Source organism: Magnolia sinica, chromosome 13 (genome assembly GCF_029962835.1).
Source record: "Magnolia sinica isolate HGM2019 chromosome 13, MsV1, whole genome shotgun sequence".
NCBI lineage: Eukaryota > Viridiplantae > Streptophyta > Magnoliopsida > Magnoliales > Magnoliaceae > Magnolia > Magnolia sinica.
Window position 1 is genome coordinate 12,469,957 of NC_080585.1, and position 23,536 is coordinate 12,493,492.

Genomic DNA, 23,536 nt, shown 5'->3' on the forward strand with positions numbered 1-23,536 from the left:
ACAAATCACTGTGGGCCCAAAAGAGTTTACTCTTAACCCAGAAGGCAATCCGCTTCCCTGTTGTAAAGCACAATAAATTCCCACATGGCATGGCATGAAATGGCAATGCAATGTTTAACACGTCCATCTGCGATGGGTACTTTCCTAGAAAAAAAAAATCACAAAAATATCTATTTATGCCGAAATTCTCATCAGGGTAAGCTTCTCCATTTTTGAATATACCCAGATGATTTAGGACCCTATATGCAATCTGAGGTAAGAGGGGTAAATCAACAAGGGCATCAAAGAAATATTCACTAAGTAGCGGCACTTGTATCATATAAGCAGCAATAGGAAGAACGCAAGTATAACAAATCAGGAGTCACTTCATGGAACATGGAAAGAATTAAAAAAGCAACACGGAATCGGTGGTTATTGAGGTTTGTGATTGTCCTGCTGAATCAACAGCTTCAAAATTTTCTCCCAGAAACAGAATTTTGCATGTAGAGAAGGTCAGCAACTCAAATCACCCATACAATGAGAAACTTGGCAAATGCTGGCTGAGAGCAGCTTTTCCTTCAGGTGGTTGGGCTCTCAGACATAGTAGCCTGTGAACGTGAATCCTCTCCCGACAATCTCACCAGCACAGAACCAGGCGAAGCATTCCAGCCCAAACAAGGCTGCTATGCCGGCATCTTCAATCTTCAGCTCTTGCCTATTCTTCCACAGATTCTTGACCTGGCATGCTTCTTTCCATAAGGATTCATAACGGCCTGGAATGCTGTAAAAGCCACACAATCAGTTTGGCACAACTGCACTTAATGTTATTCTTGAACCACCAAAAATGAATTCCCAACACCTCCCACATGACGATGAGGAATGTGGATTCAATTGAAAACTATTGTTCATTGCCAAGGGATGGAAAAAGCAGTTTTAAGGTTTCGTTTGTAATAGTGCGAATAGTGCAACTAATTGCACATGGTGAAGATACCGAAGGTTAAATTCCATTTTCTAGGGGCATACATGTAGAGGCAAGAAACAGCTGAAAAAGCCTATTAGCATAGCATCAACTGAAATGGAGACAATCACAGTTACAGAGCAGTACAGGAGGAGCATCAAGCCCTGAGGGTTTCTAGTAATTACATTTCAGCTTCCATGAAACAATAGGAGCACTTTGGCAACAATGGAGAAAGCTATCTCGATTGAAGAATATAGTTATAAGAGAACGTTCATCACTAGGAGAACAAGAGAAGTCAAACAAAAGGAAAAGAATATATATATATATATATAACCACTTTGGCAACAATGGAGAAAGCTATCTCGATTGAAGAATCTATATATAAACACCTGCTCTAAAAGCTCGAACTGTTAGAGCATGGCGAATTAATCCATTTATCTCATAGCCCAGGCCCCAAGTCCATGGGTTAGGTCCTCGATCTCCTCGTGAGCCCTAAATCCATGGGTTTTGCCCCCCTCGTGGGTCCCAAATCCATGGGTTCTGCGGGCCACCCACCCCGAGTGTGCCCCTACATCCCACAGGCCACCCCACTCGAGCCCGGTGTGAAAATGCCCCCGCATTAATCACCCCTAGTGAGGAGTCTCGAACACGAGACCTCCCGCTCTGATACCAATTTGATGCAGGACAATTAACCACTTGCTCTAAAAGCTCCAACTGTTAGAGCATGGCGAGTTAATACCTTTATCTCATAGCCCAGGCCCCACATCTCATGGGTTAGGACCTCGGCTGAACCCCCATCGTGGACCCCAAATCACATGGGTACCACCTCACACTGGCCGCCCACCCCGAGTGTGTCCCTACATCCCACAGGCTACCCCACTCGAGCCCGGTGTGAAATGCGCATTAATCACCCCCGGCGAGGAGTCTTGAACACGAGACCTCCCCCGTGGGCCCCGCCTACCTCGAGTGTGCCCCTGCATCCCACATGGATGATGAGAGAAGGCAAGGCTTCATCAAAGGTCCCAAACCAAGCATAGATAATGTTCTGCAGAGCCAATATAGGATTATGGGGCGTGTCCTTGGCAAGTTCCATGCTGCACAAATATGGTCAACTAGCTCCTCTAGCTTCTTTTTTCTTTATCATAGAGCTTTAGTGAAGTTAATGGTGTCTTCAGTTTCTGCCCAAAATATATACTGAGGTATCATCCCCCAATGGTGACAGGTCAGCAGTCCTATCACCTAGCATGTTCCCCTGCAAAAAGTTTGATGAAATGATATTTGGCTAGTTGGGGAACCAGCAAGATGACAGGCTATTGCGGAAGCGGATTGGCTGGTGTACCACGCACCACCGACCTCGCTGGTGTGTGGAAGTATGTGTTATATCAAAACCGTCCATCCATTTTTTGAGCTCATTATAGGGCTTGAGTCTAAAAATAAGACAGATCCAAAGATCAAGTGGACCACACTGCAAAAGGCAGTGGGGGATTGAACGTCTACCATTGAAACCTTCTTGGGGTCACAGAAGCTTTGGATCAATCTAATATTTGTTTTTCCTCTTCATCCAGGTTTGCACGACCTTGTGAACAGATTGGATGGAAAGAAGAAAAAAAACATTATGGTGGGCCCCATGAATGTTTTAAACTTTGGGAATCATTGTCCCCACTTCTATTTGTGGTGTGGTCCACTTGAGCCTTGGATATGACTCATTTATGGGATCATGCACTAAAATGATCTCGCCAAATGGATGGACGGTGTGGATATAATAAATACATCATTGTGGGGTGCACGTAACTTTGATATCCTTCCAACCATTTGTACGGTCCGGGGTGCGAGGAGCTGACGCACTCCTCTCTGAGTGCCAGGTACACCAGCGAGGTCAGTGGTGTGTCGTACACCAGCTAATCCCCTTACAGCTATTGCCGGCTACTGCTGATCTGTCACCAGCAGGTCCCACCTTTACTGAGAAGGGAGAATACTTTGATATCCTACAAAACTAGCCCTAGAGAGAACATTAGAATCTTACAGTGCAACTGAACAATAAAATAACCTCATCAATGTGCAGTTCTTTACAGTTAACAGCATGTCATCATTGCCATGCTGAATCATCCTCAAGAAGAAACTCTGCACTAACACTGGTGAGAGAAATTGGAAATTGGCTAGCCTTCACCATTATTAATTAAGAATTAGTTCCACTGAGGTCTAATAATGTCTTTTACATGTCGCAGATGTTGATAGTAAAAAAGTAATGTTGTGAGGAAAGCCATGACTGACTTGCCCTTTGGGAAACTCCTAGTTTTATCAGAATGCCAGTTAATTGAAACAAGTACGAGAAGCATTAAGACCCTTGTTTTTCAAATGGGTGTCAATAGTCAATAGATTTCTACAAGTAGATTAGACATCATAGTCCACTTTCTTCCACCTTACACAGCATGGAGATCTCCAGCGGCTTGTTCTGCTATAATTCCATGCATAATGCATTTGAAACATATGTAAAACTAAATGCAGCTTGGGGTGGATGTAGCATGCAAATCTGTCTAATAGCTTCACCATTCTTTTTCTCTATTTTCCGTTTATCTGATGTTATACCTTAATTTGTTCTCGTGTGTCTTAAAGAAGAAGGAGACAGGTTAATTATACTAGGGGGTATGCATGTGTAATGCACATGGAGGGACTAGGGAAGAGAAAAGGAGGTTTGCTCGAACACATCCTGACCTATGACAATAATAAACGTCTGGAATCTAGCCATTAGATTTGGTTTTTCAATGACCCAAACCCTTCATGTGATAACTGATAAGGCTCTGCTTCGATGGGGGATGCCTATTAAAACTCTCACATTGTATAATTAATGCAGGGGCATTTTCACACCGGGCTCGAGTGGGGTCGCCTATCGGATGCGGGGGCACACTTGGGGTGGGCGGGGCCCATGGGGGAGGTCTCGCGTTCGAGACTCCTCACCGGGGGTGATTAATGCACATTTCACACTGGGCTCGAGTGGGGTAGCCTGTGGCATGCGAGGACACACTCGGGGTGGGCGGCCTATGTGAGGTGGTACCAGTGTTCAAGTCGTCGGTATCGCTACAAGTTTCGCTAACTGGAGATAAAGATATAATATCGTTATCGCCAATAACCGGAAATGCGAAGAAAAATGGCGAATAATGGGGAAAATGATGGAATTTTTCAATAAAACTTCAAGGCATGCCTAAATACACGTATTTGCATATTTAGGAATTAAAAAAATTACAAAACAATGCATTAAATAATAAGTTTTCATGTAATGGGGCCCAAAAAGCAAGCGCTGCCATAAGAAATCACTCCAATTGTAATCAAAATGAGTTCATATAATACTTTATGGGGCCCACTGTAATCAAAATCACTCCAATTGTAATCAAAATGAGTTCATATAATACTTTATGTGGACCAAGTCAACTCTATGGGGCCCACTGATTTATATACTTTTATCCACTCCGTCCATCCACTTTACCATATAATTATAGGGCTTGATTCCAAAGATGAAGCATATCCAATGATCAAGTGGACCACACCGCAATAAATAGTGTGAATTTGAACGTCTATCGTTGAAAATTTCTTAGGGGCCATAGAAGTTTTGGATCCGTGTAATTTTTATTTTTTTACCTTCATTGATGACTATGCGATCTTATAGACAGCTTGGATGACAAATAAACATCATTGTGGGCCCTAGGAAGTTTTCAACGATAGGAATCATTGTCCCTACTGCTTTCAATGGTGTGGTCCACCCAAGCTTTGGATCTATCTAATTTTTGGGTTCACGACCTAAAATGATCTCGCCAAATGGATGGACCGTGTGGATACAACACATACATCATGGTGGGGTCCACGGAACTTGGTGACATCTAAGCCACCGACGCCCACACGTAGCACCTAATCTGCTTTCACTCCCTATAAAAGGGACGCGGATTGCGACATTGCGTCCTACCCCCGCCCGGATGGATTACCATCCAGGCAGGATCTACGGGGCCCACCGTGATATAAAAGTCTTATTCATGCCGTTCATCATTTTTCTCATATCATTTTAACATTTGAGCCAAAAACTGAGGCAAGTATAGCGCTTAAGTGGACCACAAACTGGGGATTGAACGTCCACCATTAAATACCTCTTGGGAGCTGGAGAAGTTTTGGATCAAGCTGATATTTGTTTTTTCACTTCATCAATGTCCACACGACCTTATGAATAGGTTGGATGGTTAAAAAGCATCACGATGGCCCTTAGGAAGGTTTCAACGGTGGGTGTCATTATCACTATATCTTCCTTTGGTGTGGTCCACTGGAGCTGTGGACCTGCTTCATTTTCATAATTACATCTTAAAACGATCTAAGAAAAGCGATGATCGGTGTGGATAAAATACTTACATCACGGTGGACCCCACTGAGCCCTGCTTGGACGGATTACCGCCTAAGCGGGGGTTAGGACGCAATAAAAGGGGGACGCGGATTACGTACTGAGTAACTCAGCACGCTAAGCATACTGAGTAAAGTTTGTGGGGTCCACCATGATTTACATATTTTATCCACTCCGTCCATCCTTTTTAACAGATAATTTTAGGGCTCTAAACCAAAAACTAAGTACATCCAAATCTCAAGTAGACCTCACCACGGGAAACAGTGTGAATTGAAATTCTACCGTCCAAAATTTCTTAGGGCCACGGAACTTTTGGATCAATCTTTTATTAGTGTTTTCCCTTCATCCATGTCTGTGTGATCTTATGAACAGGTTGGATGACAAATAAACATCACTATGGGCCCTAACAAGGTTTCAACGGTCGAAGTCATTATTCCCATTGTTTCCTGCGGTGTGGTCCACTTGAGTTTTGGGAATTCTTCAATTTTCGGCTCAACCACTGAAATGAGCTGGAAAAATGTATGGAACATGTGGATAACCCACACACATTCACAGTAGGCCCAACTGAGTTTACTCAGCACAATAAAAGCATACTGAGTAACTTAGTACGCAATCCGATTCGGTAAAAGAGTTTCAAAACCCGAAACCCTAAAAAAAACTCACAGAAAAAGCCGATAGAAGAGGTTCCAGAAGGGAACCCTAAAATCTCGAAAAATCTCTCCAAATTTCTTAAGATTTCGCATATTCTTCACCGAGATTTGCCCATTACTTCCGATCAACGATCCTATTCTACAGGTACATACTTCCAAAAGTTTCTTTTTTCCCCTTTTTTCTCGATTTTTTTGGTATTTATGCAGCTCCCAATATTATCGTCCCTTTTATCATCGAAAAAGGAGTTGTCAGCTACAGTTATCCCTTGACAGGGCCGGATTTTTGGTCGACAACTGTATTTTACATTAAAAATCGATAAAATCGCCGAATATTCGCCGATATTAGGAAGAGAAACGAAATAAGTGAGTTTAGGTGTCGCAACTCCGGCGACATCGATAATATCGGTGATATTATCGATTTTTCGCCGATAATATGACCACTGGGTGGTACCTATGTGATTTGCGGCCCACGAGGGGGGTTCAGCCGAGGTCCTAACCCATGAGATGTGGAGCCTGGGCTATGAGATAAAGCGATTAATTCGCCATGCTAACGGTTCAAGCTTTTAGAGCAAGTGGTTAATTGTCCTGCATCAAATTGGTATCGGAGCGGGAGGTCTCCTGTTCGAGACTCCTCACCGAGGGTGATTAATGCAAGGGCATTTTCATACCGGGCTCGAGTGGGGTCGCCTGTGGGATGCAGGGGCACACTCGGGGTGGGCAGGGCCCACAGGGGAAGTCTCGTGTTCAAGACTCCTCACCGGGGGTGATTAATGCACATTTTATACCGGGCTCGAGTGAGGTAGCCTGTGGGATGTGAGGACACACTCGGGGTGGGCGGCCCGTGTGAGGTAATACCCATGTTATTTTGGACCCATGAGAGGGGTTCGACCGAGGTCCTAACCCATGAGATGTGGAGCCTGGGCTATGAGATAAAGGGATTAATTCTTCATGCTCTAACAGTTCGAGCTTTTAGAGCAAGTGGTTAATTGTCCTCCATCAATAATTCAATCCTTTGATTATACAAAGGCTGTGCTCATTGCTCATGTTCAAAGCAAAATAGCCAAAATACCTAAGGATTGAGATAATTCAACTGAAGGCTTTTATTTGTTGTTTTTTCTAACATACAAGGTAAGCCTCATCCTATAAATGGATTGGATCATCAGAAGATGACCTAGATTTGAAGGCTAAAGCCCTGACAAATCATATTGTGACACGTTGCAGATATATTCGAGCAAAACTGAAACAGGAGAGGGAGAGGTACACACGAAGAGAGAGAGAGAGAGAGAGAGAGAGAGAGAGAGAGAGAGAAGGGTGCAAACAATGGTTTCAACAATGGGTGGCTTTTTCCAGGGATATAGCCCACTTAGAGTCTTAGATCCTAAAATGAGGCAGCGCAATAGATATACAGAGTGGATTTTACGAAGTTGTCACAGTGGGCCCCTTAAAGCCTTCTTTGCACAGCTTCCTAATATAACATGCAAGCTACATGCAAAGTGGAGTAGAATCTGAGCAAGCTACCCACGCGAAAGGGTTGAAATGACAAAAATGCCCTCAATTGAGCACACATGTTTTAAAACTGCCCTAAATACCCTTTTCATATGTTGGAAATCCCTTTTGTATCCTTTTGAATCTTAAGGTTTAGGATTCTCCTAAAAACTAGTTGCGTGAGCAAAATTGTCCAAAACTGCTGCCATAATATATAGTAGAGATTGCATACAATTTCATAGCTATGAAACCTTATCATTATAAACAGTCAGTGGTAAAATTACAGCAATAATAGAACAAAAATGTTCGCAAACTAGATTCCGATTTCTAATAAAATTCAAGTAACTTATACTTCACCAGATTAAAATAAAAATAATTTATAAGCAACAAATCAGGATTATATTGGATGGCAATAGATAGAAGAGATTTCTCAAAAAATAATAATAATAATAATAAATAAAAATAAAAGAGAGAGAGAGAGAGAGAGAGAGAGAGAGAGAGAGAGAGAGAGAGGAGACCGTCATCTCATTAGACATGCCATGCCATTGATAATAATGAAATGGGCTAAGTAAAATATCATATTCTATTGTATGTGTAGGCTGTAGACCAAAACAAGGTGAACCACCTTAAATGTGCTTAAAAAGGCTATCATTATCATCTATTGATATAGACACCTATCAAAATAATAAGAATGTAGGCCAACAAAACGAAATCAAGGTGAACCACCTTAGATGTAATCAAGAGCAAGGCTTTAAATACCAGTATCAGGGGGCATATTGGCCAGGCCAAAAACCAATACAACACGGGCACATATCAAATCCATATTGGACAATAAAGGCCCATAATGCCCTTTTTCCCAGTATCTATCATTTTTGTGTTTTTTATATGTACAATGTTGTATCAGGATTCAGACCATTCTTTGATGAGAATGTTGTCTGTTAGCTTCACAAATAAAGCATGATTTGGTGATTTATGGCCCATTATTATGAAATCATCATCATCTAAGCCTTATCCCAAGTAACTGCGGCTGGCTACATGAATCCTATTCTGCCATTCCACTCCATCAAGGGCCATAACTTCAGCTAGATCATAGGTCATCAAGTCTTTCTTTACTTCCACCCACATCCGTTTGGGCCCTCCATTGCCCTTTAGAGTGGCCCATTTTATTGAAATACAACCACCCCATCCCAAAAACAAAAAAAAAAAACACTGAGAAAAGAAGGGGGGGAAAGTGATTGTTTACCCTTTGTTTCAATTTTCCCTAAATGGTGCACTCTGCTTTGTTTCGTTGAATCCCACCCAAAACGTGTGTTTGGATCCACCAAATAGGCTTAGATCTCATCTAATTTAGAAGCTTCTTCTTCATTTGATATGAAGAGTGGAAAAGTGAGGGAAATTTTCAAAGCGGGCCTTTATGGCCTAACAGCTGATATTTGCCCCATATTGGCACCAATATGGCACACATCAGCCAATATGACCCCTTTTTTTTTCAATTGGAAAGGTCACCTCCATTTTGCATAATGGAGGTGACTGATACAGTTTACGGCTGTATCTTAACCGATATTCAAAACCATGCTCAAGCTACCATCTCATGAGACAGATGTCAATGTTGATTACAAATTGAGCCAAGAACTAGAGCTGGGCATTTCTGACCCGATCCGATGGATCCGACCCAATCCGACCCATTTCGACCCGAACCAAAGGCTAGGATCGGGTCGGATCGAGTTGGCCCAGTCAGATCCAACCGTAAATCGGATCAAGTTCGGATCAATGGTCAATCCGGACCAATCCGATCCGATTCGATCCGCACGATGTTTATTCAACACTGTTTCCTGTAATGTTGCCCACTTGAGATTGGGATATACCTCATTTATTTTAATACCATAAAATGATCTAGAAAAATAGATGGACGGCATGGATGAAATAAATACATCATGGTGGGGTCCACAAAGCACCGACTTACCATCCATTGACTGGTGGCATGGGGAGTAGCCAATCCGTCTTCTCACCCGCGGGCGGCTCAAGATGCCTCGAGCACTGAGCTCCCTGACACCAAAGCTTTTCATGTAAAGTTCCTGCGTGGGATGCTAGGTGGGTCCCACCGTGATGTTTGTGATAAATCCACACCGTCCATCCATTTTGGGAGCTCATTTTAGGACATGCGGCCAAAAATGAAGTATATGCAAAACTAAAGTGGCCCTTACGAGAGGAAACAGTGTAGAATCAATGACCACCTTCCTCGGCTTTCCCTCTCGTCCGAGACACTTGAGCTTTGGATCCACCTATTTTTTGGTATCATGTCCTAAAATGAGCTCTCACAGCTGATGAACGGTGTGGATTTCTTACAAATATCATTGTGGCCCCACATAGCATCCCAATGCATGGCTGCAGTCCCAAGAAAAAAGTCTAGATTGGCAAGTGTACCACGCACCAGCCCAGCTGGTTTGGCGTGTTGCCGTCAACAAGTGTTGCGTGTCCCATCATGAGGTATGTGTTATATCTAAACCGTCCATCCACTCGGCGGGCTCGTCTTAAGGCTTGAGCTGAAAAATAAGATAGATCTAAAGATCAAGTGGACCACACTGCAAAAAGCAGTGGGGATTGAACGTCTACCATTGAAACTCTTTTAGGGTCAAGAAGATTCGATCCGAACCGTACCTAACCCGATCCGGCTCAATTTCCCTGACCGAGTCGGACTCGGTTCAGGTCAGGCCAGCAGTACAACGGATCGGATCGAGTCAGAGGACACGGACTTAGTCCCGGATCAGATCGAGTTCGGGTCAGGCATTGAAAACTTCGGACCGAGTCAAGTTGGGCCCAATCCAGTCCGACTTGACTCGACGCCCACCTCTACCAAGAACATTATCATATTATAATACATGACACCTCCCTCAAAACATATATATATATAATACATAACTATTCAGTGTAGACCAACAAAATCAAGGTGAAGTAAACATAATGGAACAAGATGTTTTCAATAGAACAGCGAGACTCAGATGCAACATAGCTGCCAACCTCACATTGGTGCCTTGAGGTGTATAATCAGATTACTTTCAAGTTTCAAGTTACCAACTCAGTTCCATCATGATAACATAGAGGACTAACTAACATACAAATGCTACGTAGAGAACTGCAATAGATGTTCAGTTACAAACAACTAAAGAGTAAAATTGAACATAAAACAGACAACTTACAGGAGGAATAACAGGTAAATACATGGAATTTGCAAGAGGAAAAACCGGCAAAAACATCAAATTTTACAGGAGAAACAGCCAACACAAAACATTATGAGCATATCATTCCCCACAAGTGACAACTTGAATTGACAAGCTTAACAACCACAATGCAAATGGAGAAACACATAGCTAATCAAGGAGGAAGATGAAAGTCATGTACAATCACAAGATTCCTGATCATTTGAAAATCACAGAGAGAACTTTGGACTGCAAATTTTTATTTTTATTTTTTTTGAAAAAAGAACTTCGGAGTACAAATTATTCCTGAACCTGTAAAAGGAAGTGAATTACTGGGTCCTAATGCGTCAGGAGATACAGGATGGGCCTGGTTCAGACAAGTGGAATCTTTGTTCAGTGATGCAGATCATTGACTGATGGGCCTCTCCATCAATGGGGCGATGACTCAAACATTCCCCAGAATGGAAAATCTAAACCTCCATCAAACACTAAAGTAACTGTTAAGAAGAAACTGCATAAACATACTGAGACAGACAGACAGAGAGAAAGAAGGAATGGTAGCTAGCATCTTCCAAATCTGAAGATTTTTGGATGGGACCCAACTGATCAACATTCCGTACCAATGACCATGGGGACCACTTGCATGGACTGGATGTATTAGGACACCATATGCATCCCAATGCATCAGAAGCCTACTAATTCTCTATTATATATGCTTCCCCAATCAACAGATAATGAATTATATATGCTTCCCCAATCAACAGAGAATGAATTGATGTCAAAGGTGCTAACCTGGCAAGGCGAGTGTAAAACAGTTGTTTGGCCAACAGGTTGCATTTCTCTACAGTTAGTGGATCCTGGATGTACTGCTTGTTCCGCTCCAACAGCTGCCTATAGTATGCAGTCCCATGCTTGGCCACAAATTGTGAGGCTTGAGTGGCCTTGGATTGCAATTGAGGCAACTTCGATGCCATGACTAACTGAATTGCTTCCACCACAGAACCAAAAACACTTAAAATCATCAAACTATCAACCTAATTAAAATTTTGAATTGCACAAGTGCTAGGAGAATTGAATTCACATACCATGATTCAAATCTAAACAGAATAAAGTGATGGCATTTCTCAGCTGCTCAAATAATGGGAACATTAGGTTAAATGCATCTTGTCAGAACACAGATGCAATTAAGTTGCATAATTAACAGGCCAATGATTTTTTTTTCTTTCCTTTTTTTCTTTTTTCGAAATATGAAAGTTCCAATGAAAGTTGAGCACCAAACAATACAAAAAAGGGGTAGCGGTGCGATTTTGCCACTATGTTAGATGTTGGTGACTCTTCCACAGTATAAGTGGCATATATATACATCAATGCAAACCGTCCACATCATGGTCTCTGCTGTACACCAAGCATAGGCCAAAAATCAAACCAGTCAGAACCTAAATCATATATTCTGATGTTTTTTTTTTAAAAAAAAGTAACGGGATTGTACTAAGAAAAAAGATACAAAAAAGGACTGCTGAGGTAGCAGAGCCAAGAGCCTACAAACCCAAAAATAAAAGGTTATGATCCTTGAGACCCATTACATTAACAACCCATTCAATGATCAGATATTTAGCAAAAGAACCAACGGATTGAGCCGATTTCTGGACGTTGTTGAAACATCTATCATTTCTTTCCTTCCAAACAGCCCACCAGATGGCAAGAATAGCGATCCTCCAGATACGGGAATTGGTTTTACCCAGTTTAAAGCCATGCCAATAAGCCAACATAGAAGAGGCAGAACTCGGAGTACATCCACTGATATTGAAACGGGAGAAGAAATCCCTCCAGATTTGGGATATGAAAGGACAGAGAACAAGGAGATGATCCACTGATTCCTCATTCTTCATACAACATAGACAAACGTTGACCAACTGCATTCCTCTTTTCTTCAAATTGTCGATTGTTAAGATCCGGTTGTTGGACGCCAGCCAAGCAAATATATATATATATATATATATATATATATATATATATATATATATATATATATATATATATTGGGGCGTTAATATTTCCAGATAAAAGGGGAGGCCTGGATCGACGGGGACGGGCGAGAATGGAGTAAAGAGAGTTAACCGTAAATTTTCCAGAAGTCTCCTTTTTCCATAAAATACTATCTGTGGCAGAGGGCTGTGGCATCACATTAGACAAACATACCAGCAGTTCCACATACTCGTTTATCTCCCATTCGTGGAGATTTCTGACGCAAGGGATGTCCCAAACCACACCTCCTGAAGAAAAGACGTACCGATTAGCGACCGTGCTATCTTTGTCAGGAGCAATATTAAAGATAAGGGGGAATCTATTTCTTAGGGTGCTATCTCCCACCCATTGGTCCTCCCAAAACCTGATTGCTGCTCCATTTCCCAGACTGAAGGCAATGTTTTTAGTGACCACTTTTTTTAAGCGCTGAATGCCCCTCCAGACAAAGGAAGCTCTATATGTAGTAGAGTCCTTGGGCCACCAGCCACCCTGAATCGAGCCGTACTTGCCTAAAATGATCTTCTTCCAAAGGGCATCCCGTTCAGATCCCATCCTCTAGATCCATTTCCCCAAAAGAGCTCTGTTCATAATTCTAAGATTTCTTATGCTCGCACCGCCGTCTCGAAAGTGTTTACAAACATCTTTCCAGTCCATAAGATGAAGTTTTTTCTAGTTCTCCTTGCCGCACCAAAGAAACCTCTTCTAAGGTTGTCGATTCTTTTCAGGACTGAAGCAGAGCATCTGAAGAGCGACATAAAATAAATTGGGAGATTGGACAGGGCAGCTTTTATGAGGCTCAACCTACCTCCCATCGACAGATAACGGCACTTCCACCTAGCAAGAGACTTATGGAATTTTTCAACTACTTTGTCCCACATGGATATCGGAGGCGGACCTATAGTGAGAGGAAAGCCAACGAAAGATGAAGGGAAGGAAGCCGGCGAACAGCCCAGATAGTCGGTGAAGGTGGAGAGTTCCAGATCAGTGATGTTTATGCCTAGAATTTTTTATTTGGACATGTTGATTTTCAGACCCGAGACCGCCTCAAAACATTTCAAGGTAGTATGAAGATTTTCAATAGCTTCTGAGGATGCTTCCACCATGATCAGCGTGTCGTCTGCGAATTGGACAAGAGGGAGAGGGGCATCCAAACCAGAAATCGGGATACCCTTAAAAAGACTAGCATGCTACCCGTTTTCGATCATTTGAGAGAGAGCTTCGGCTATAAAGAGGAACAGAAAAGGGGACAGGGGATCCCCTTGTCGCAGACCTCTAGAGCCAGGGAAGAAACCTTTTGGAACCCCATTCAAAAGAACCGAAAAGCGAGCCGAGGACACACAAGAAGATATCCAGCATCTCCATTTTTCACTGAATCCCATGCGGGTCAGCATATATTGGAGAAATTCCCAATCAACGTGGTCGTAGGCCTTTTCGATGTCCAGCTTACAGAAGATATTTTTATCTCCAGACCGGTGACAAGAGTGGAGGCATTCATTCGCAATCAGAGCACCGTCAATTATTTGTCTTCCTTTTATAAATGCATTTTGATAATTTGATATTAGATTCCCCATAATTGTGGACAGCCTCATAGATAGGATTTTAGCCATAATTTTATAAGGACCTCCAATAAGGCTGATTGGCCGGAATTCCAAAAATGAAGAAGCACCCAAAACCTTAGGGATGAGAGTGATGAAGGAAGCGCCCAGACCTTTCGACAGCTTTCCCCTCCGATGGAATTCTTAGAGAAAATACATGAAATCAGTTCAGATGCAGTCCTACAAAAGTTAGAAGAAAATAATTGGAAAGCCATCAGGACCAGGAGATTTATCTCCTTCTAAAGCAGATAACGCATCTTTGGTTTCAGCTTCAGAGAAGGGGGCCTCCAGAAATTCCGCCTCAGATCTTTCGAGGGCAGAGAACGCGATACCATCGAGACGGGGTCTTACCCAGCCATCTGATGAAAGAATAGATTTGAAATGCCTGATGGCACAATTGGCGATCTCCTCTTTATCCTCAATCTGCCTACCATCAACCGTAATGCATGTAATGGCTTTAGAACGAGCTCAAATGTTGGCTAAGTTGTGAAAGTACTTGGTATTTTTATCTCCCTCGGTCATCCATTTAGATCTCGATTTCAGCTTCCAAGAAATTTCTTCTTCCAGGGCTCTAGACGATAAAGTCTGGATGATCTGAATGCGCCTGGCCAGAACATCTAACGGAATAGCTTGGTCCACTATAGAGGCATCAATCTGTTGGAGTTCTGAAAGGAGGGCTTCAGAATCCTTCTCTCTTTTGCGAAGCTCATCTGCCTTCCAAGCTTTGATCTTCTCTTTTAGAAACCTGAGCTTACATAGCAATCTATGCCCTGCAAAACCGTCGACTTGGACCGAGGACCACCATTCCTCAATTTGCTGAAGGAAACCCTCAGATTTAAGCCAGGATGAATCGAACTTGAACGGCTTGTTGAATGTTGAATGTGGGCCTTGTTTATATTTAACTGTCCCTTTGAGTAAACATATCATTTTGGGACCAGAACCCTCTACAGCAAGTGTTGTAGCCAAGCTGCTACAGCACCCAAGCTCTGTGGGGCCCACCATGTCGCCAAAACCCTATAATAGAAACACCAGGCTGCGGTCACAAAAACCTACTTCAACTACCCAAATCAAGATCCCCACATGAATCGAACATAGAAATCAACCACAATGAAAACATTTTAAATCCGTAGAATCCTAAAATCAAAACCCTAACCAAGCAAAAAAGCAGAAATCTACGTTACTAGAAATAAATTGCCCTGTTCTATTTTCTCCAACGCATGTGAAAGTGCATAAATGCCCCTAAATATAATATCTATAATACTATTTAAAAAGGTATTTTAGTAACTATACCTGAAAGCAAGTTACTGACTAGAGTTTGAGGACAATTGTGAGCCTATCAAATAGGTGTACAAGTAACAACTTAGAGCTTTGTGAAACCACGCACACTTCTACAAGCGGCATGTGTGCTGGACATCTGATCCATCAAACAGGTGGGCCCACTAATCACATAACCGTGCTCAAAAATCAGGTTGGTCAAGGCCATAGGTGGGCCACCCGGGCAAGAAAACAATCAGCAATTTAGGAAAGTTGTTACTCTTACATGTAATGCACACGTGTGGCCTACCTGATAAGTGGACAGACCTGATTTTTTAACCAGTTCATCTACAAGGTGGTGCTGACTTATGTAGTAGTCAGATGTCGCACACGCGTGTGAGGTTGGCATGGGAGGCCACACCTTAGCCAATTCAAACAATGCATGCCCTTATGCCCTACATGAGCCTTATAGATGTATTTTCTAACTGGGATTTTTTGAATTGCAACACATCTGACATTTCATTTGATAATTTAACTTGTATTTTCTTTTTGTGACATACTTTGCATGCAGCATACCCAGATATCTTGTCGATTCAATTCCACAACACAAATTCGAACTAGAAAGAGATTCTAATACATCATCTTTTGGAATACATGGTCTTGGTGTAGTTCGTGTAGTTCGCAAAGCCTCTTGAAAAACTACATTTCTTTGTCTTTTGTGGAAAAATTATAGTTGCACATGGAATAGGGACAAGGTGTGGAGAGTGCTTATAAAGCATTCCACTCCCTAGTGCTTTTGAAAAATACTTCAACCATGCTCTAGCTCATACACACGCAAGCGTAGCCCGTGGGCCAAGCCGACTGGAAAACCAATCAAACAGGCATGTGCACGATATTCGCATGCAAATGGGTGCAAATCTTGGTCTGATAGGCTTGACAAAGTCATTTCCTTGTGTCTTAAGAAAGGCTTGGTTCTATCAAATTTACCTTATTTTTTTAAACCATAATTAATTAATTATTTTTCCACCCGTTGGATATGGCCCATTAATTAAAGACCTGTTTCATCATGAGAGACCTTGTTTTCTAGCATATCACAACAAACAGGTGTAGGTGTAACTGTTCGATAACAGAATAATACTCGCCTATAAAAATGGTTCGCCATACAGTTTTTTGCACAAAAAAATGAATCTCTCCCTTCTTTCTCTTTCAGAAAAACTCCTTTGTTGCTTTTCGCATTTTTTCCACCTAGGCATAAGGGTGCGCAGAGGCTCATTAATTAAAGACCTTTTTCATCATGAGAGACGCATCCTTATTTTCTACTGAATCTCAACAGGTGTAGCCATTCTATAATGGAATAATATTCACCTATAAAAATGGTTCTCCATAGGGTTTTTTTTTTCTTAAGATCTTTCTCTTTCTTCTTTCGGAAAAACTCATCTTTGTGTTAATTTTTGCTTTTCTCCATCTAGGTATATGAAGGGTGGGTGTGGTGGTACATTAGTGTTGAATTTCATATAGCTTGTGCATGTTGTGTGAGATCGTACATTGAGCGACTGTATCCTGAGGATAGCGCACTAGAAACCTGCAACACCGATAAGTTCTATCAAGGGAGGTGAACTATCTGAAAGAGAGTGAGTGCCTCATCATGGTGGAAAATAGGAATTGTACTTCATCTCCGATGTATTCCTCGCAATCAGGTGTAACATTGCATATCTTCTATCTCAATTTATTATCATTCGAGCATTTCCCATATTATCACGTCTAACAATTTTGAGATGCTAATGCTCTTATGGCCTTAGGAAATCCTTTGAGTGAAAATAAATTCGTTTGCCAAGACATCTTTGATGGACAACATTTCAAGAGGAGGAAGCATAAACAATCCTTCTACCCAACAACTTTGAAAGTGGCATATGTCATTAGTCAGCCCACTGATCTTCTTGAATCGGAGTTATCTACTGTCCATCAAAAGTGGGATGTTACTACCATTGCAAAAATTATATCCTCAATGCCAAGTCAAATCACTTATATGATATGTTTTGTGATTATAAGGCATTTGTTAAGACCTGGAACGCCCCAGAGAAAAATGTAGAGTAGAAGAAGTGAGCATAGAAAAATATACAATCAATTGGTGCTTCGAATCTCATTGCAATAATTACATCGTCAGTGCCAATAAAATCACATGTATGATGGTAGATGATAAATTTGTAATGCATCAAGCAAACGAGTTCAATCTCATTGCCCACGAAATCATGTTTGAGGGAATAAACTGGATGAGCTTTTCAAAGTAGCCCTAGAGGTAGAGAAATTGTAACCATCTAGAAAAAACTTCAAAAATTATCCGACATAAATCAATAAATAATCTACAAACCAACTTATTGTACATCTACATATCCTATTTCTTACCAAGACAAGGTGTGGACTAGCTTGCTTTCTTTGAGATAGTTCACACCCCTTAATGGAAGTGACTAGTGAAGCAGACTCTCCTTAGAATACAGCCACCTAATGCATGGCCTTCCACAACATACATTAGCCGCAAGAAACCCAGCACCAATGTACACCACACACTCTTCCTTCGAATGCTCAGATGGAAAAAAAAAAAATCGAAAAAATAACATAGAGAGGAAATGAGTTTTTCTTGAGGAAGAAGAGGCTTTTTTTCACAAAAGCATAAAGAGAAACATAATTAATTAATTGATGATTAACTTTTTTGCAAAACCAAGCCTTTCTTAAACCCAAGGGAAGAACCTTCTCAAGCCTGTCTAGTCAGGATTTACACCACCTACAAACAAGTATCGTACACATGTACCCTTGGACTAGGCTCGTACACACGTACAGGCTAAAGCAACGTGCAAGTATTTTTTAGCAAAAGTACCAAGGAGTGGAATGCTTTATAAGCACTCTCCACACCTTGTCCCCATTCCATGTGGGAGTATTTTTTTTTAAGGGTTCCAATATATTATTAAAAAAGGAAAACCACATGAGAAGATGATGAGAAATCATCCAGAATACAACGGGGAATTAAATCCCTAAGACCCGCACAATAAAATCCTCGTAATTAGGCACAAATATCTTCGACACCAATGCCCAGACAATAGCCAACTGCTTGGCTTTGAGGTATATTGCAGCAACGCTATACGAGAAATTCTTGAATAACCGATTGCTCCTTTCAATCCAAACTACCCAAAGCACCACAAGAAAGGAAATTCTCCAAACGAGCGTCCTTCTTTTGTAACCTTTCCTTCTGTCATGCCAAGCTGAGATTAAAGACCCCCATAGATCCTAGCATCACTCATTGTGCTTCTAACGAAATTTGGCTAACGAATTGACAATGCAAGAATAAATGATCTACTGGTTCTTCATCCCTTAAGCACATGCAGCACCCATTTGGAAGTATCATTCTCTACTTCCTAAGATTGTTGATGGTGAGCACTGTTTTTTTTTTTTCCAACCAACCAGGCAATGCAAAAACCCGAGGGGACTACCAAACTTCCAAATGAGACTGATAGGGTCCAAAATGAGAGGGGATTGGGAGACGCCAACTGAGTAGAAAGATTTGACTGAAAATCTACCTGATTTTTGGCATTCCAAGCCAACCTGAGTATGAAACCCAATTTTTGACATTTTGAAGAAGGCCCATGAGGTGAAAATATTCTCCAATATCTTCCTCCGAGAGATTCCTGTAGAAAAAAGGGGACCACACCAAATTATCGCCCTCAAATGAGACACATAGGAAGATAATGCCATCCTAATTAGCTGCAACCTTGAAGAGACTAGGAAATGACTCATTAAGAGGCCGATCACCACGCCATCTGTCTAGCCAGAACCAGATTTTAAAATCACTGCCGGTTTCAATAAGATCTTCCCATTGAACATTGAACTATCCTTAGCATAGCTTTCCATAACTCGAAGCTTTTACACCAAACCGATGGTCTACAGAACTAACCACCTTCCGCTCTGCCAAACTTGCCAGAAACAATACGACTCCATTCGCTGCCCATTTCTACTTGAAATCTCTAAAGCCTTTTCCCCAAAAGAGTTGTGTTCATAGCCCTCAAACATCTTATCCAGTCCCCCTTCCTCATTAGGTTTCACACAACTCTTCCTAGCTAAGTGGAACTTATTCTTTTCTTCCATTTGGGACTAAACTTTTCATTAAAAAAAAAAAAAAGACAAAGAAATGTAGTTTTTCAAGAGGCTATGCAAACTAGACAAACTACACCAAGACCATGTATTGATCTCAAATACTCCATTATCAAGCCACACACATTCAATAAAATACATAAAATCAATTAAACTTTGATGATAATACCTATTAAATTCTATCAACACCAAGTTTCAGAACCTCTCCACCGGATCAAAAATAAAATAAAAATAAAAGATCGAAAAAACCTCTCTAGTCAAACCTCTCGCTCTTAATATTTGGCATACTAACATTGGTCAATTTTCTTGATTGTCAATATCATCATGATTATTGACAGCCTTGAATTGCAAAATAATATAATCATACTTTGAATCTATTAGAATTGACATGACAAAATGTTAATCATGTTATAGCAATTTTTCATCTCAGCGACTTCCTTTCTTGAGGAAATAATTTCTAATATTGTATTAAACATTACAGAAAGAGAGTCCTGTGCGGAAAAATCACAAAAGCATCTGCAAGGCGCGTTGTGTGATTCCAAACAGAGAACAATAAATCTATGTGGGCCCACCATGTTGCCTGTGCAAAATCCACTCCGTCCATTAGGTGCTTTCCCTGATGCCAGGCCATATATGAGAACCTCAGACATATCCACAGCTCAGGTGGGTCACACCACAGGGGAACACCGGATATGGAACGCCAACCATAGATTTGTGTGCAGCCACCATGGTGTTTATCTTTCATCACCAGGATAAAGTGAATATACAAAGATCAGCCTGATACACAATTTTACATTGTTCCCATTGGTGCAGTCCATCTGAGTTTTTTGATCAGGCTAATGTTTCGTATTTACAGTCAGTGTTTGCAGTATTGATAGTATCATCATCGGCAGACACTATTGGTATCAAGGCTCAGCGATACAAAACAACCCGGAAGTTACAGAACTTTCAAGATCATGCAATATATTGGTAAATATCATAATGTATCATGGAAATATAGATTACTGCGATATTTTCAATATATCGCCATTATATAATACAAAACATCGACGATACATTTGACATACATCGTCAATACATTCCAGCCAACAACCACCTCTTGAAAAATAAAAAATAAAAATCTAAATTCATTATTTCTCTCAAATTTTTTGCTTCCTGCCAAATATTAAGAAAGGAAAGGTTTCGCCTGAAGATGACTTTAAAATATTGCCAATAGAATTCAATAAGTATGATCGCCAAAGCTTACTTTAATTAATGTTATGTAGTGTATTGAATATGCATGTGCATAATAATGTGTCAAAGTCTAATTCAAGGATGAAGCCGTGTTGGGACTTGGGAGTTGAACAGTCGAGATCCTTGGTATGTTGCATGAAAATTATGCCACAAAAGGACAACATAAGTTGATGGTCAAATGACATGTCGGAAGTGTCACAATTCAAATCCATGCTTATTTAAAGATAAGAATGTAAAATCAAATTGTAGTGAAGTTTAATTTGTCAATGGAAATTATATTACATAAATATTTAAATGGTATGTCCAGTGGATTTATGCTTCGTGTCAAGATGTCCTACAATATTTACATCTTTCAGGTTATCAATTTATCATATTCCATAAAGAAGCTGAAAAAGAAAAATTAACAAAATACTGTGGAGGAACTTCATAAAACGAAGGAAATAACTAATAACATTAAATATAGCTTTCTTCCAAACTATACATTTATTAGCAAGTTGAAAACTTAAAACTATATTTTAAATATTTAGGAGGCATACACATCTAGATTTATCAAAAGTATGGAGAGTTGCTTGTGTAAACATTGTTCAACATTAGATTGCATGAACAAGGATGTAAGATGAATGAATCCAACGTAACGCACGTGGTGTAATTGATGATGACAGTCCCACAGAAAAGGATAATATGCCAAACCTACTGATTTTCAACTAAAGCTTTCATAAAATAAAATGGAGCATGGGGAAAAGTATACTTAGATGGTTTGGTCGTCTGCAACGTAACGCACGTGGTGTAATTAATTTATGTCATATTTTAGTTTTGCATCATCTTAAGAATAGATTAAGATGAGGAAAAGTATACTTAGATGGTTTGGTCGTCTGCAACAAAGACAAAGAACCGCGCCAGTTAGGAGTGAGTTGCTACAAGTTAAAGACTCTAAAAGGGCAAGGGGAAGGTCCAAAAGGACGTTGACGGAGGTAGCAAGTAAAGACTTGATGATATGGTCGAACTCAAGGTATGGACCTTCATAGAGTGGAATGGCGCCAACCCCAATTAATTACGATAAAGCTTAGTGATGATGATGATTTTAGTTCTACATCTTCTTAAAGGTGAATTTTTTTAATCATATTAAGCTTAGTGATGATGATGATTTTAGTTTTCCGTCTTCTTAAATGTGAATTTTTTAATCATATTTGATATAATATTCAATCTTCTTTCTACCAACATGGACATTTACCACTAGTATATCGATTTCAAGACACATACAGAAGGAAAAAAAAAATCCTAATCTCATTTTTACATTAATGTAAAGTTCATAATTTCCATCAGATAATACCATGGATAATGCAATAAGTGAAGAAACTCATTTTTGCTCAATTTCTCAAAACGTGAGGCATTGCATTGTGGTTAAAAGTACAAACAATGCTTCCTTTTACCTGTAAATAATGATGCTACACCTCCCATTTTTGCTACATATAACTTTGGATCAATCGATAGAGAGAGAAAGAGACCAACATCTCCTAGCACACTCATACGAGAGAAATGAGTGGTTGCAGGAAGGAATTAAAAGATAACCAACGGTTGATCGTGTGGGATCACCGGATGAACTGCTAACAAATTTCAAAAATATCGTATTACAGTGAGATGTTCGTTAAATCCAAAAACCTAGATTTGGGAAGAATATCTTAAAACTGTGAGAGAGGCAATGGAAAAACGAAAAACAATGCATTTTGAATCGGGAAGATGGAAAAGAGATCTACCTTTTCTATTTTCTCCTTCTGCAGATGAAAATCGCTGCTGAGAATTGCAGAGAGAGAGAGAGAGAGAGAGAGAGAGAGAGAGAGAGAGAGAGAGTCTCGCGTCTGTCGTTGCCCTGCCCTTGACGTCGCTGCTTTTATCACTCGCCACTTCGAGATCGAGAGGGGCAATCTCGTCAGTCGATTGTTTCAGGGGGTTTTCGTTATTTTGGTTAAGAAGCAGGGTTGGTTATTTCGCCATCTTTAGTGGTGAATGGGGAGGATGAGGGCTGCTACTGCAGAAGTGGCTCGACCAGTCAATCCACCGTTTCTGCCCCCACCATGTGATGATCTAGACCGTTCAACTAGAAGCATGTGCATACCACGTGAACGAGGAAGGAAAGTAAATCGGATTGCGTACTCAGTGAGTCAGTTCGCTTTTATCGTACTGAGTAAACTCTGTTGGGCCTACCGTGAATATATGTGATTTATCCACGCCGTCTATCCGTTTTCCCAGCTCATTTTACATGTTGAGCCCAAAATTGAAGTACACGCAAAGCTCATGTGGACCACACCACAGGAAACAGTAGGAATAATGATTTCCACCGTTGAAACCTTCTTAGGGCCCACAGTAAGCTTACTTGTCATCAAACCTGTTCGCAAGTATGAAGTGATAACACAGATATAAGCTTGATCCAAAACTTCAGTTGTTCCAAAGAAATTTTGGACAGTAGATGTTCAACTCACACTGGACGAAGTGGATAAAATACAGAAATCGAAGTGGGTCCCACAGAGTTTACTCAGTACGCAATCCACTTCCCAAGGAAATACGTGAAAATGGTGACTAGTCCGGCTCGGTTCCTCCACAGCTGTTGTGTAACAATCGTATCCTACGATTATGTTGCGGGCCCT

General features: G+C 40.9%; 1 protein-coding gene across 4 annotated transcripts; it reads right to left on the reverse strand.

Moving 5' to 3' along the window:
- Positions 1–290: 290 nt before the first annotated feature.
- LOC131222847 (uncharacterized) lies at positions 291–22,467 on the reverse strand. Of its 4 annotated transcripts, none has more exons than XM_058218064.1 (3): positions 22,325–22,467; positions 11,440–11,627; positions 291–760 (listed from the first exon to the last, which is right to left on the reverse strand). In XM_058218064.1, the coding sequence occupies exons 2-3, from the start codon at positions 11,619–11,621 to the stop codon at positions 574–576; spliced, it is 369 nt and encodes a 122-aa protein (XP_058074047.1). In that variant the 5' UTR covers positions 11,622–11,627; positions 22,325–22,467; the 3' UTR covers positions 291–573. The 4 variants fall into 4 exon arrangements, with proteins under 4 accessions (XP_058074047.1, XP_058074046.1, XP_058074048.1 ...); XM_058218063.1 differs by having other exon boundaries at positions 11,440–11,635; positions 22,325–22,466; XM_058218065.1 differs by lacking the exon at positions 22,325–22,467 and adding an exon at positions 17,925–18,073.
- Between the last annotated feature and the right edge of the window lie 1,069 nt (positions 22,468–23,536).

What these genes read in the sequence shown, in the direction of transcription:
- LOC131222847 (XM_058218063.1), bottom strand. Translation starts at nt 22,421, where the DNA reads ATGAGTGTGCTAGGAGATGTTGGTCTCTTTCTCTCTCTATCGATTGAT. An exon ending in TGTAGCATCATTATTTACAG is followed by an intron (nt 11,636 to 22,324) that starts GTAAAAGGAAGC and finishes CTGTGGTGGAAG; the next exon opens with CAATTCAGTTAGTCATGGCA. An exon ending in TTTTACACTCGCCTTGCCAG is followed by an intron (nt 761 to 11,439) that starts GTTAGCACCTTT and finishes TGGCTTTTACAG; the next exon opens with CATTCCAGGCCGTTATGAAT.